This window comes from Aspergillus ambiguus, assembly GCF_047715705.1.
Source record: "Aspergillus ambiguus strain CBS 117.58 unplaced genomic scaffold BDV59scaffold_7, whole genome shotgun sequence".
NCBI classification, from domain to species: Eukaryota; Fungi; Ascomycota; class Eurotiomycetes; order Eurotiales; family Aspergillaceae; genus Aspergillus; species Aspergillus ambiguus.
The window spans coordinates 577673-589421 of record NW_027395520.1 but is presented as its reverse complement, the minus strand read 5'-3'; the positions used below and the strand labels follow the sequence as shown (position 1 = coordinate 589421).

Genomic DNA, 11749 nt, shown 5'->3' with positions numbered 1-11749 from the left:
GGGAAAGTGGCAGGCCCTGGTCAAAGCGAGTCTTCGCTACGGATCGATGAGTTTTCGGTGTGCATATGTCGTCCCTCCTCAGCCAAATGACTATTCTATCTCAAGTCTCTTTCCAAAATCCTTGGAATAACAGACAACCCACAATATGAAACTTAGCGTCCCTGACGAAGAGAGTGCTAGAACCCAGGCTAGCGCTTCCATAAACACAGATTCATACAGTGATGAAGACATTCTCGGTGATTTAGCCACAGACCCCGTTTTGAACAGGAAGATGCATCTGGTCAATAATGTATGTCTAGCGCTACCGGGCTCCAGATCGTACGCTCAGATGGTTACAGGCTTTGGATCATATCGGATGGACGCCTTATCACTGGAAGCTATTTTTCCTGAGTGGGATGGGGTAGGTTTCCTCCTTACTATATACGTCAACTACTAAAGTCGTTAGATACGGCGTCGATGCACTGCAGGTCTCTCTCCAGGGGATTATCGCAACCCAAGCTGCATATGAATTCCTCCCATCATATCCTAAAGGGCTCACTATTGCCCTGTATACCGGGATGCTCGTGGGCGCCCTGTTCTGGGGAATCAGTGCTGACATTATCGGCCGCAGAATTGCTTTCAACATCAGCCTCTTTCTGTGCTCGGTGTTCACCATCGTTGCGGGGGCCTCTCCCACATGGGAGGCCTTGGGGTTATTCATTGCGGTATCTGCATTTGGTGCGGGTGGAAATCTCATCCTCGACACTACTGTGCTCCTCGAGTATCTCCCCTCACGAAAGCAGTGGTTACTGACCTGTTTAGCTGCGTGGTGGGGGGTTGGCTGTACAATCGCAGGGCTAGTCGCTTGGGGATTTATGCGTAACCAGCGTCCTTATCTTGATGCTATGGGCAAATAGACTAACAATCGCAGCAAACTACAGCTGCGCTGATCCGACCAAACCGCCATATACGCCGTGCACAACTTCCAACAACAGCGGTTGGCGGTACCTGATGTACACTATGGGCGCTATGATACTTGTGCTCAGTATTGGTCGTGTGACGATTATTCGATTAAAGGAGACTCCAAAGTTCCTATTAGGGCAGGGTAAGGATGCAGAACTTTCCGAGCATCTCCATCGCCTGGCCACACAGTATAACCGCTCGTGTCCAGTCGATGCCTCCGAACTAATGAGGTGCGGAATGATTACATCAGTACATTCGCGATCAAGATTCAGTATTGGGGAGCTCGCTATACACCTCCGTGGTCTTTTTGCTTCGAGACGGCTAGTGAGACTGATGATCCTTCTGTGGCTGTCAGGGCTGATGGTTGGCCTGGCTTACCCTCTATTCAACGTCTTCCTCCCGTTGTATTTGGCAAGTCGGGGGCTACAGTTCGGAGTCACCAGCACATATGAAACATGGCGGAACTACGCCCTTGCTCAGGTGTGCAGTATTTTTGGACCGATCGTAAGTGGCTACATGGCCAGTTGTCGCTTCTTTGGCCGTCGGTATACCATGGCTATCGGTGGATTGATCACCAGTATGTGGTCTGCCAGCTCTCACTTGCGAGTCTAAGCCTTGATATGAACGTGATGTCTCTGACAAGTATAGTGGCCTTTTTATTCGCCTACTCGCAGGTATCCTCACAGGCACAAAATGTCGCTTATCCCTGTGTTATTGCCTTCACCCTCCAAATTTATTCGGCCTGCTTGTACGGGTATACGGTGGAGGTACTTCCTTCTGCACATCGGGCAACAGGGAATGGGATCTGTGTTGCACTGCGCCGACTGATGGGCATCATGGCTGCAGTTATCGCGACAGAAGCAGATACCACCACGTCTACACCAGTGTTCGTATGCGCAGCATTGTATGGAGGAATAGCGTTGTGTGCTGTCCTGCTTCCCTTTGAGCCTTACGGAAGGCGGGCCTCGTAGACGGTCCAAAACAAGACCAGCACAGGCCCGGTTACGTGGCTTGGGCGGCTATGAAAGATGATGTTCCCAATTTTGACATATATGACTTTTATCCAGTTGCGCGGTTTTACTCATGGTTTAATTGGAGATTACATGCAATTTCTGTATCTTCACATTGGTGACATTGTTCTTCACTCTCAGCTTTCTGACCCTCCGTTGGCATAATGGTTCCGTCCATCAGTCACAATTTACTCCATCTGCTAGAGATTGCCGGGAATTTTTGAACACTCAACACAATTCCCATCCTCATTGAAAAAGTGCTCCGACCTAGGAGAACGTCAGTTAAGGCAGCAGGTGGAGGAGATCAATACTTACATCTCAACCTCACAGTCATGCTCCAGCAAATCATCTTCACATCCTTCGCACTCTACAGGACGATAAGTGCAATCCCACAGAGCAAGAACGTACTCCATCCACTTTTGTTCCAAAGTTGTGACAGAGTCAGGTTCAGCATGTCTGCTATCGACCCACAGACGCTCTATATTAACTGGCGGACCCCGAGGAGCATTGTCCACAGCCACGGGTTTTTTATCATTCTCGGTAAGAGCCTCCACGTCCTCATAAATCAGCTCCTCTTTTATCTCATGTGCGCGGGGCATATTTCGATCGAATTCAACCATCCACAAGCCCCTCTCCTTGATGTCGTCCCAGGTCGAGGAGCCCCGCGGGACAACCAGGACAAAACTCCGATAACTCGAATGCGCCAGGTATCTTAAAAGCGGAACGCCATTTCGAGGGCACCACGTTGGCACAATATGCGGCAGCGGCTCTTTCCCTCGCAACTTGGCTACTGCCGCCTGGCCTTCTTCTTCGCTCGGTGCACCAGCGGCAACAGCGCGATGCATCTCCTCCTTGGCTTCCTTGCGATATGCCTTCTCGCGACGATGATGCTCAATGCATGCCTCGATACTCTCCAATGGAGCATACACATCCACACGGGGCCACCAATTCCGGGCATTTCCCCAGTCAACAATGTCGCTGGAGTACAGGAGCTCGCGGCCAATGACCTCCGCATTTGGAAGTAAGGGCTCGAGCGAATATAGGTGGATGCTCAGTTTCGTAATAACGTGGGGCGGTGAGATCCCCGAGGCAAATGGATCCACGACCGTATATTCGTTCCCTGCGTGGTCGTTGAACTGGTGTGTTTGTTTACGGGGCGGTCGAGGACGATGGGGTTTACGGGCCGTTTGCGAGGTCCGGGCCATTATGTGTAGGTAATGACACAACTGGGTGTAAACATAGAATTAGTCAAAATGGATAGCTTCGCTGTTAGCGTTCTTAATATATGTTTTCCAGATAGGTGCTATCCACAGGCACCAGGCTAGGTTGCTCCGCCACATAGCTTGGCGATCATTTGTGATCGTCCTTATGTCTCTTTTATTCAACGCTAAAGCCGCATATCCTCCAGATAGTGGTCGTGACGCCATTGCTCTTAGGCACCGTTCCATGCCGCCAATTTCATATAAGAGTGATTATTTAGTCTACCTTTTCCAATGGAGACTGCGGTCCCCGATAATAGTGAGAATGGTGGATAATATACGGCTGTATATACATCTTGCGTTTCTTCCGGATACTAATCGAAGCAAGAGAACTGCAATGTGGCTTACAGGTTCGCCTCCGGCCGAGTTCTCGAATGCTTGAATGAGACATGCCCGTACTCTCTCCACCCATCATTGTGCAACTGTAGTACGATTCGCTTCTTCCAAAAATCCTTGTCGTGGTGATACTTGTCGTGCACCTCCAGACTCTCCCATCCAACCCAAACAGAGTAGCATGTCTCGTACCCTTCGACAGGCTCAACCATCCAACCGCCTGTAACGCCCATACAGCCCTCGACCCGAGAAACAATGGTGGTCCATAAGGTCCAAGCCTTTTCCCAGTCCTTCGGAGTAGAGGTTAGGTAGATCGCTGTCCCAGTAAACGGAGCACCCTTCCCAAGGGCGGCAGGGTTGGGAGTGAAGTTCTCGATGTGGGCATGTCGCACAACGAAAGATTCAGGGCTGCTAGAACAGATGGGGGCAATCACCTTGCCTAGGCTGGTCCATTGCGCGGACGAGAGAAAGGTAAAATGCTGATGCATAGAGTCCCTCACTAAGGCCTTGTCATCAGTGCCCTGGCATAAACAAATGGTACGGGTCCCAGAACAAACCAATATGGATCTGGGTCTTCTCCGGTTCCTCAACATGTCTACCCCAGTAGAGTCGACGGAATCCATTCCATCCCTCTAGGATATCCAGCGCCTGAGACCAGATCTGCCCGTCTTTCGTCGATGGGTTCTCGATCGTGGCGTCCGGCTTGACCGGGAAGATGATCATTTGTGTAGGTAAAGTCGACGACATATTGTTTGGTTACTTCTTGTTGTTCAAATAGAGTAAGGTACGTTATTGTTTTAATTCGGATCATAATTGTGGTATTCCGCTATGCTTATGTATGTCCAAGCAACTTAGATCGCCTGGGGTGATCGAGTATGCGGGGTTAATATCAGCATTAATGGAGAGAACTCCTGCCTAAGCGTGGAGCGGACCGAGGAACCGTCTACCGAGGGGCCTCTGATTGTAGTGGGGAACCTTAATAACTTTCTACAATTTCTCATAGGATTGCTGTTTAGGTCAGGGCAGCTAGTTGGTTTACAAAGCGTTCAGGTGTTCTTCGTGGTTATAGTATGGGGATATGATAATTTGTTGTATTCATGCCCTTTGCTAATATACAACACCTCTGCTAAAACAATATCATCTGCGGAACCAGCTGCAGAGTTTCATATCGAAGTCACATCAATCAAATGTATACATGACTGCCAATGCCGCTCCACCAAAACCTCAGCTGGACAAAGGCCAGTCGTTGTTATCCAACACATAACGGTCAGTGGGTATCACAATACAAACATATTATAAAAAAGTGTCCAGATATCAATGAAAATTTCCAAGCCCCCGTCCTTCCATCAAACTGCCATTTGACAACATATCCGGTGTCCTATGGCCATGCTTCAGACTCTACCACATCCACAACCTTATCCCCATGGCTAAGCGTAGAATGCTATCTACGCACAGGAGTTGATATCCTGGAACCAGGGATCGTTCAAGGCATCGTTGACGGTGATGCGTTTGGCAGGGTCGGGATGGAGCATCCGCAAGATGAGCGTCCGCAGGGCCGAGTCTTCAAGCCTGAGAAAACCCTCAACTACACAGTAGGGGTACTCCGTCTCCGTGACGCTCCTATCTTTATTATCAGATAGGAAGGTGTCCCAGGCTTGCAAGTACAAGACGTAGCGTTGGTCCCCGGCGTTGGCTCGCTCCCAAGGGTGGGATGCCGTGACCGCGTTGAAGAAGGTCAACCCAAGAGACCATACATCCCACTTTATGGGATCATAGCACCCTATTAATTGTTAGTATTGTATTCCATATGACCCAGAAGTACTTGGAACACTTACGGTTGTCCTTTGCGGCAACCTCTGGAGGCTGGTACTCCTTCGTGCCCACCCCCGCGGACGCCTTGTCGTAAATATTGCCACTCCCTGCGTTGGAAGTGACTGCCGTGATCTTCTCACGGAAGGCGATCGCAGTCCCGAAATCGCAGAGTTTAAGGCACTGCTGGCTGGCCAGGAGGGTGTTCTCCGGCTTGATATCCCGGTGGGCGATGCCCCGGTCATGCATGTGCTTCACACCGAGGAGGAGCTGCCTCAAAAGGGGCCGCGTGTTGTCAATTTGGGGACGACTCTCTATGTAATCGAAGAAGTCCCCGGCGCTGCAATATTCCATAATGCAGCACAGGGTGTCCCTAATCCTACGGACACCGAAAGTCCGTAGTAGATTCTCGTGGTCTAGGCAGTTGGCCATCTTGACCTCCTCCCAGACCCGGTCCTCATAGTCGGTCCTCATTTCATCAGGAAACCGATCGAACACCTTTACAGCGAAGCGGCCCTTTTCCGGATGGCCCTTCCGGTACATGACTCGGACGGTGGCCGTTCCACCAGTCCCAACTGTATCGCCCCTCTTATTTGGAGCGCTGGCACTCACATACTCTTTGTCGAGCTTTGTATATCGGCGGCGTATGTGGCTTTTCCTGGAGAGCTTCAAGCGTAGCCGTACACCACCAGAGGGCTTCACGGGACACTGGAGTCTCATGATGTTAGAATAAACGAATGGATTTATAGTTAATTGTGGGCGCGGCGTCTATAAGAAGAGACGTATAACTAGTGGATGTTAAATAGAGTGGAACGAGTGATGATGTGGAGAGGCGGAGAACGAAAGTGATGAAGTGTGTGTGGTGAAGAGACATCGGGACAGAAGCCTGTATTTATACTATAAAGTAGGCAGCTATAGGCAATGCACTTTTTACATCATGTTATCGTCGTTGTGAAGCTTCAGCTGCCTTCTGGCGGACATCCATGGTTCATCGTCGTTTGTCCAGGTACCTGCCATGTTGACCGTGGTATAGGCGGAAGTATGTGAAGATAAGATATAGTACACCTGTAATCCAGTGGGAGTTTCTAAAAATATCCAGAATCGTGTTGGATAATGTGAATTTTCGTCTGACACCGTCAGCAATACGTCAATGGGCCGTCTAACGCTCGGTTGAGTGTAAGAGTTGTTTATTTGGTGATCTTTTGTAGGACGTACTACAGATGCCAAAGCCATGTAGAGTAGAAGCGTGAGAATGAAACCGTGGATAAAGAGTATAGTTCGAGTGACTACACGCTCTTTTTGATAGGGACTGGCTAACAATAGCACTACGTGAGCTATAGGGAGAATATCATGTTCTGTTTAGGGTGCTAAGTTGCCTGTTATGGGGGTAGTATATGCCTTGATGCCCCAAAGAGGTAATTAACTAAAAATTACATAGTCTGACGTTTCAGGCACTGCGAATGATGAACGATTGAAGCCATCAATTCCTGTCACGCGCGTGACAGGGGATCAGTTAAGCCCATGGGAGCGTCTGTTTCAAGCGTCTCCCCCTGGTAGGCAGTAGAACATGAGTCACCAACAAGTCTCGTCATAACGATGCACTCCGAAAAGAGCAGCAAACTCAAACAAGCCTTGAGTTCCATAGCACACTTTCCCCGTGGAGAGCGCCAGATATAGCTATTTTGGTCATCCGAAGGACCGATAATCATCTCTTAGCTGGCAGTGCAAGACGGACAAGCAACCCGAGGATCGTTTTCCACAAGCAAAGAAATGATCCACTAGAAGTCCTGAATGCCGGTCTCGCCCTGGAGCTGCGACGCAACGTCACCGTTATTCGTGCCCTCAACAACCCACTCAGGCTCTTCGTCATCAAAGTACCTTTCTTGCTCTTCGTTCCAGTCGTCGTATTCGTCATTCTCATCAACCGCCGAGTAATTGAAGTCTGTGTCTTCTCCCCTTAGGAAACGGAGTGTCATCTCCCATCGCCAGAGCTTTTCCCCCTCTTCCTTACTAGTGGGAATCTCGTCCCTGTCCTCCGCGAGGATCTCCCCGTTGGGGCCTCGGGTATAGCTGAACATTGAGTGCGGGTCAGGGTGCGCGAGGGCATCAAGCTTGGCTTCGGAGCGATTAATGTCGGCCTGAAGCACACCAGAGAATCCTTTTGCACGCCCCTCGGCTTCTCTCTCAGCCGGGGTTTGGAAACGGCGAATAAGGCGATCGTAGAGCAGCGGGTCTGTAAATCTGGAAGATTAGCATTAACTACATGCATCATCGACTGAACGAGCGATGCGATCAGTCGATAAGAATAGCGCAAGCGGACCGGCTAGCTCGAGCTCAGCGGAAAAGTACTCTGGATGTATGTCCAGATATCGCTTCCGCCGATTCCTTTTCATCTGGATGGAGGGCGATGAAGGCTCTATGCCGCCTAAGTCGGTGTCGACTCCGGTACCCATTGGAAATCGAGGCATGGCTGTGATGATGTGGAAGTGCTGGGAAGAATACTTGCACGACCTTGGAAGTTGTGATGTCGTTATGATGATTAGCTAATGTACTTGCTTACATAGCTCCTCCAAGCTAAGCCCTTCTGAGCCGGAAGGAAATAAATACTACGCTTGCTTGATTGGTGAGGATCGATCTACGGCGTAGATGCAGTGATGGTGATGTTCCCCTACGTGGGCGTCCATGTCTGGATATTCCTGTAGTCTTTAGTATGGTAGATCTTCTAAGTGACAATTATAAACCCCCAAAGGCTTCGCCGCAAGATTCTCCGTATAAAGCCATTCTGGTATCAAAACGAAAGAAAAGAAAAAGACACTGGAGTCGCCATCGCCAAATCGAAACCTCGATCATTGCAGTATGTACTGAGTGAAAGGGAATAAAATTACAATCCAAAAGCGACGCCCCCATCCCTGTTCATGCAGATGGACTCCCGCGCGGACTGCTTCCGGGTTTCTTAACCAGCCCCGCGAAGAAGTTCGCCAGGGCCTGGTTGTGGGCTTTCTCGTCCGTCGGAGATGAGATAGTTTCCTTTCTCTGAGAGCGACTGGCTTCTCTTTCCTGAAAGGGGATTGCGGTCATCAGTCAGGCTCGATCAAGGGAGTATAGGGAAAGCATTCACTCACCTTGAGTTTGCGGAGCATGTCATCAGCATCGACCTGGATTCCTCCCATGTTAAACTGGACAGGTCCAATATGTTCGTTCACGCGGCCGTTGTCGTCAAGAGGCGACATTTCCAGCTGTGGGACTTGCTTGGTCGCCCGGTCCTTCTCGTCTTCCGCCTTGAGTTCTTCTAGAACCTCCAATTCTTTTGTAAGGAAACTCTGCATGTCACACGTTTCCACTTCGATCTTGTTACTGCTTTGTTGACTACCCGGGTGGGTCATGGAGGTGTCTCGTTTCGGGTCCTTGATGGTCTGCTCGAAGATTGTCACGGCGCTCGTTCCATCATCCATGCTGGCGGGGTCCTCTTGGGGCTTATCATCCGTCGGCCCATTGGTCAAAGGTTCGGGGAGGTCCTGGATCTCGATGGACCAGGCGGTCGATACGCCTTCCATATCAAAGCCTTCTCGAATAATCCGAATCTTGCCCCATGAATCCCAGTTTGAGGGAACCAGGATCTTATCACGGTCGATGACGTTGTGCTTGAGGGACTGCCTCTTCAAGAGGGAGTGGATGCCGAGAGAAGAGTGGATGAGGCTCTGGAGGGAGTTCGCAAGGAAGGGGGTCGTGTATATGAGGGAAGCGCCGTCTATCGAAGAATTAGTATACTTCCGGGTTTGCAACCAAGGGGTACTCTGCATTACGTTTGAGCAGGATTGTCCGGAGGAACTGGAGAATGAAGTCGAACTCCTCCTCGTGCCATCCGTGATCTCTCTCGAGCTTTTCGATCTTGTCCGCCTGTGAAAAGCTTTAGTGGTCTTCTTCTAATCGGACGCTCTTCGGCGCAACACATCACATACCCCTTGGCAGACGATACACATCGGGATACCCAGCCCCTCATCCCATTCGCCTGGACCCAGAGGCATTGTGGGAGCTCCGCCGGAGCCGGAAATCCCTTGAGCTGCTGTCGAGCTGGCATCCATTCCCCTCTTTCGTTCCCGCCACTCTGTCATCATCTCTTCCATCACGATCTTGGTCTCGTCGTCAAGGGAGACCAGGACATGTCGCAAGAGGCGGACCCATTCTCGAAGTCGCCGGACCCATGTCCAGGGATCCGACCAGTCCAGGAGGATCACGACCAACGTTTCCGGGACAGATTGAGGGGTGAGGAGCGGCTTAAGGAGAGGAGCGAACGACAACGAAGGCTCAGATAGGAGGTATGCCGAGACGCGTGCCAGAGTATCTTCAACGAACCGGATTAGCCACCTCAGTATAAGAAATAATGCGAAGGAACCGGAGCTACTTACCTTCCTGATCAGCGTCCAACACATCCTGATACGTATAACCCAAGGCGAACTGGTTGGCGACAGGGGGCACCCTCCCTTTCCTCTTTTCATCCGATAGGCTGGAATCCGAAGGACCGGCCGATAAGGTATCTAAGAACTCTCGTTGACTCTCAGGCGTACCTCCTGAGGGTATCAAAACATGTGGTTAGCAGCGGATCCCCACCATCATGACCGGCGCGAACGCGCACAAAACGTGACCGAGCAGATCACAGGACGGAGTCGTACCTAGAATCAGAAGGTTCTTCTCGGGCAAGCGCTTTCCATTTGCAACATTGTCCAGCATGGACGACCAGATGTTCTTCTTGGGACCATCTTTACTCGACGGGCGGCTATTGTTTCCCGCGCCGAATCTGGAGCCGGGGTTTTGCGTTGACGTCGACATTGTCTGTCAACCTCGACTACTCCCAGCCGGCGCTGACCATTCCAAGTGGCTTTCCAGACAGTTATCCCAGCAGTTTGGCGGGTAGGACGCGTTAGGCACGGGGAGTTGGCTGGGAGGCTCGCGGCGCGGGAGAGGGAGCGGAACAGGGTCAGGGGATGGAAGGAGATCGCGGACAGGATGCTCTCCTGAGGAAAATAGCCTCCTGAGAGAGTGTGGTAATATTTCAGCAGTAGTGGGGTGGTCGTGGAGGGTTTGGCGCAGAGGTGAAGAGTAAACAAACGCCGTGCAGAGGAGGTACGGAGTAGTTGAGAATAATAAGAAGAGGAATAGTTGAGGGTGTCGGCGGGTGTGGGACCTCCCGCGGAGCCAACCAGCCTGTGACATGGTTGACCTCCATCTTCTTCTCCCTTCCCACTGCAGCTTTTCTTCCCTGGCTCTTCTACGGATTGTCTTCTTCTCATCCTCGCCAGTGAGGCTGTCACCTGCTGCGCTAGCTTCCTTCCGGCATGAACTCCGTCCGCCAAATTCAGGCGCTCAACAAGCGCGAACTGGAAAACGCCGTGTACGTGGCGCTGCCTTCCCACCTCCCATGAATCGACGTGGAACTGACATCTCTGTCCCTCAATAGTCCCCCCGAAGCTTCCTGGCACGCCGATTATCGCGACACGGCTTATATCTACATCGGTGGCCTTCCCTTCGACCTGTCTGAGGGTGACATCGTGACGATTTTTTCGCAGTACGGCGAGCCAGTCCATGTGAATCTGATCCGCGACAAAGAAACAGGGAAGAGTCGCGGGTTTGCATTTTTGAAATACGAGGACCAGCGGAGCACCGATCTAGCAGTCGACAACCTAGGTGGCGCGACGGTCTTGGGACGGACGCTGCGCGTCGATCATACGAGGTACAAGCGACGTGACGATGAGGAGGAAGGAGACAATGTCGCAAAGTTGATGGGTGATGTCGACGACAAAGGCGCGGGCGATGGTGATGATACTGATGACGAACGGCGGCGACGGAAGAAGAGAAGGACCGGCGAATCGAGAGACGAGCCACGAAGAAGACCGCTTCTGAAGGAAGAAAAGGAGCTGGAAGAGCTTATTCGCAACCATGACGACGAGGACCCCATGAAGGAGTTTCTCATCGAAGAGAAAAAGGAGGAGATTACGCAGGCTTTGGAAAGGCTGGAGAGGGAAGAGAAGTCGTCCAGACGCCGAGACCACAGTCGCGAGAGGGCCAGCCGTCATCACAGGTCTCACCGCCACCGTCGCCGCGAGGATGACCGCTCTCGTGAGCGGGAGAGGAGGCATCGGGATCGTAGGTCCCGGTCTAGAGATGATAGGGACAGGAGAAGATCCCCATCAAGAAGAGAGAAAGACTACAGGGATAGGACGCCGGTGGGATCGCGATCGCCCGAACCAAGACGCCATCGGGATAAGGATGACCGATATCGCTAAGCAGCCGAATCAGCAAGACTCGTTCCATTTCAAGTGCGCTAGCTATGAACATCTTCTATGTCGCTATACGCAACCGCTCCTCTGAAGATCATACACGATGCTCACGACGTGGCAA

The 11749-nt window shown here is 51.3% G+C and overlaps 7 protein-coding genes across 7 annotated transcripts; 2 read left to right on the top strand and 5 right to left on the bottom strand.

The window, feature by feature from the left end:
• Positions 1-145: 145 nt before the first annotated feature.
• Positions 146-1913, top strand: BDV59DRAFT_191902 (MFS transporter; the record flags this gene model as incomplete). The annotated part of the gene is made up of 5 exons (XM_073691965.1): positions 146-289; positions 339-400; positions 446-858; positions 911-1519; positions 1591-1913. 5 exons carry the CDS (start codon positions 146-148, stop codon positions 1911-1913), a joined length of 1551 nt encoding a protein of 516 aa, XP_073550237.1.
• A 98-nt stretch (positions 1914-2011) lies between these two features.
• On the bottom strand, positions 2012-3263 carry BDV59DRAFT_155814 (uncharacterized protein). Its single transcript, XM_073687432.1, has 2 exons — positions 2268-3263; positions 2012-2219 (listed from the first exon to the last, which is right to left on the bottom strand). The coding sequence occupies exons 1-2, from the start codon at positions 3155-3157 to the stop codon at positions 2153-2155; spliced, it is 957 nt and encodes a 318-aa protein (XP_073550236.1). The 5' UTR covers positions 3158-3263; the 3' UTR covers positions 2012-2152.
• A 292-nt stretch (positions 3264-3555) lies between these two features.
• BDV59DRAFT_200117 (uncharacterized protein) lies at positions 3556-4291 on the bottom strand (the record flags this gene model as incomplete). The annotated part of the gene is made up of 2 exons (XM_073693506.1): positions 3556-4043; positions 4102-4291. The coding sequence occupies 2 exons, from the start codon at positions 4289-4291 to the stop codon at positions 3556-3558; spliced, it is 678 nt and encodes a 225-aa protein (XP_073550235.1).
• Positions 4292-4989: 698 nt separating this feature from the next.
• Positions 4990-6073, bottom strand: BDV59DRAFT_200116 (putative serine/threonine protein kinase; the record flags this gene model as incomplete). Its single annotated transcript, XM_073693505.1, has 2 exons — positions 4990-5324; positions 5380-6073. 2 exons carry the CDS (start codon positions 6071-6073, stop codon positions 4990-4992), a joined length of 1029 nt encoding a protein of 342 aa, XP_073550234.1.
• Positions 6074-6708: 635 nt separating this feature from the next.
• BDV59DRAFT_173997 (uncharacterized protein) lies at positions 6709-7854 on the bottom strand. The gene is made up of 2 exons (XM_073688994.1): positions 7674-7854; positions 6709-7586 (listed from the first exon to the last, which is right to left on the bottom strand). Exons 1-2 carry the CDS (start codon positions 7819-7821, stop codon positions 7132-7134), a joined length of 603 nt encoding a protein of 200 aa, XP_073550233.1. The 5' UTR covers positions 7822-7854; the 3' UTR covers positions 6709-7131.
• A 154-nt stretch (positions 7855-8008) lies between these two features.
• On the bottom strand, positions 8009-10472 carry BDV59DRAFT_173995 (dynein family protein). Its single transcript, XM_073688993.1, has 6 exons — positions 10024-10472; positions 9760-9921; positions 9313-9695; positions 9157-9250; positions 8476-9101; positions 8009-8410 (listed from the first exon to the last, which is right to left on the bottom strand). The coding sequence occupies exons 1-6, from the start codon at positions 10178-10180 to the stop codon at positions 8267-8269; spliced, it is 1566 nt and encodes a 521-aa protein (XP_073550232.1). The 5' UTR covers positions 10181-10472; the 3' UTR covers positions 8009-8266.
• A 90-nt stretch (positions 10473-10562) lies between these two features.
• On the top strand, positions 10563-11685 carry BDV59DRAFT_155786 (uncharacterized protein). The gene is made up of 2 exons (XM_073687431.1): positions 10563-10742; positions 10809-11685. The coding sequence occupies exons 1-2, from the start codon at positions 10687-10689 to the stop codon at positions 11632-11634; spliced, it is 882 nt and encodes a 293-aa protein (XP_073550231.1). The 5' UTR covers positions 10563-10686; the 3' UTR covers positions 11635-11685.
• Positions 11686-11749: the final 64 nt, after the last annotated feature.

Coding starts and splice junctions, on each gene's coding strand:
- BDV59DRAFT_155814 (XM_073687432.1), bottom strand. CDS start 3,157: ATGGCCCGGACCTCGCAAACGGCCCGTAAACCCCATCGTCCTCGACCG. Junction 2,220..2,267: donor CATGACTGTGAGGTTGAGAT/GTAAGTATTGAT, acceptor ACGTTCTCCTAG/GTCGGAGCACTTTTTCAATG.
- BDV59DRAFT_173997 (XM_073688994.1), bottom strand. CDS start 7,821: ATGCCTCGATTTCCAATGGGTACCGGAGTCGACACCGACTTAGGCGGC. Junction 7,587..7,673: donor CGCTGAGCTCGAGCTAGCCG/GTCCGCTTGCGC, acceptor CCAGATTTACAG/ACCCGCTGCTCTACGATCGC.
- BDV59DRAFT_173995 (XM_073688993.1), bottom strand. CDS start 10,180: ATGTCGACGTCAACGCAAAACCCCGGCTCCAGATTCGGCGCGGGAAAC. Junction 9,102..9,156: donor CCGGACAATCCTGCTCAAAC/GTAATGCAGAGT, acceptor ATTCTTCGATAG/ACGGCGCTTCCCTCATATAC. Junction 8,411..8,475: donor ACATGCTCCGCAAACTCAAG/GTGAGTGAATGC, acceptor ATCCCCTTTCAG/GAAAGAGAAGCCAGTCGCTC.
- BDV59DRAFT_155786 (XM_073687431.1), top strand. CDS start 10,687: ATGAACTCCGTCCGCCAAATTCAGGCGCTCAACAAGCGCGAACTGGAA. Junction 10,743..10,808: donor CGCGAACTGGAAAACGCCGT/GTACGTGGCGCT, acceptor GTCCCTCAATAG/TCCCCCCGAAGCTTCCTGGC.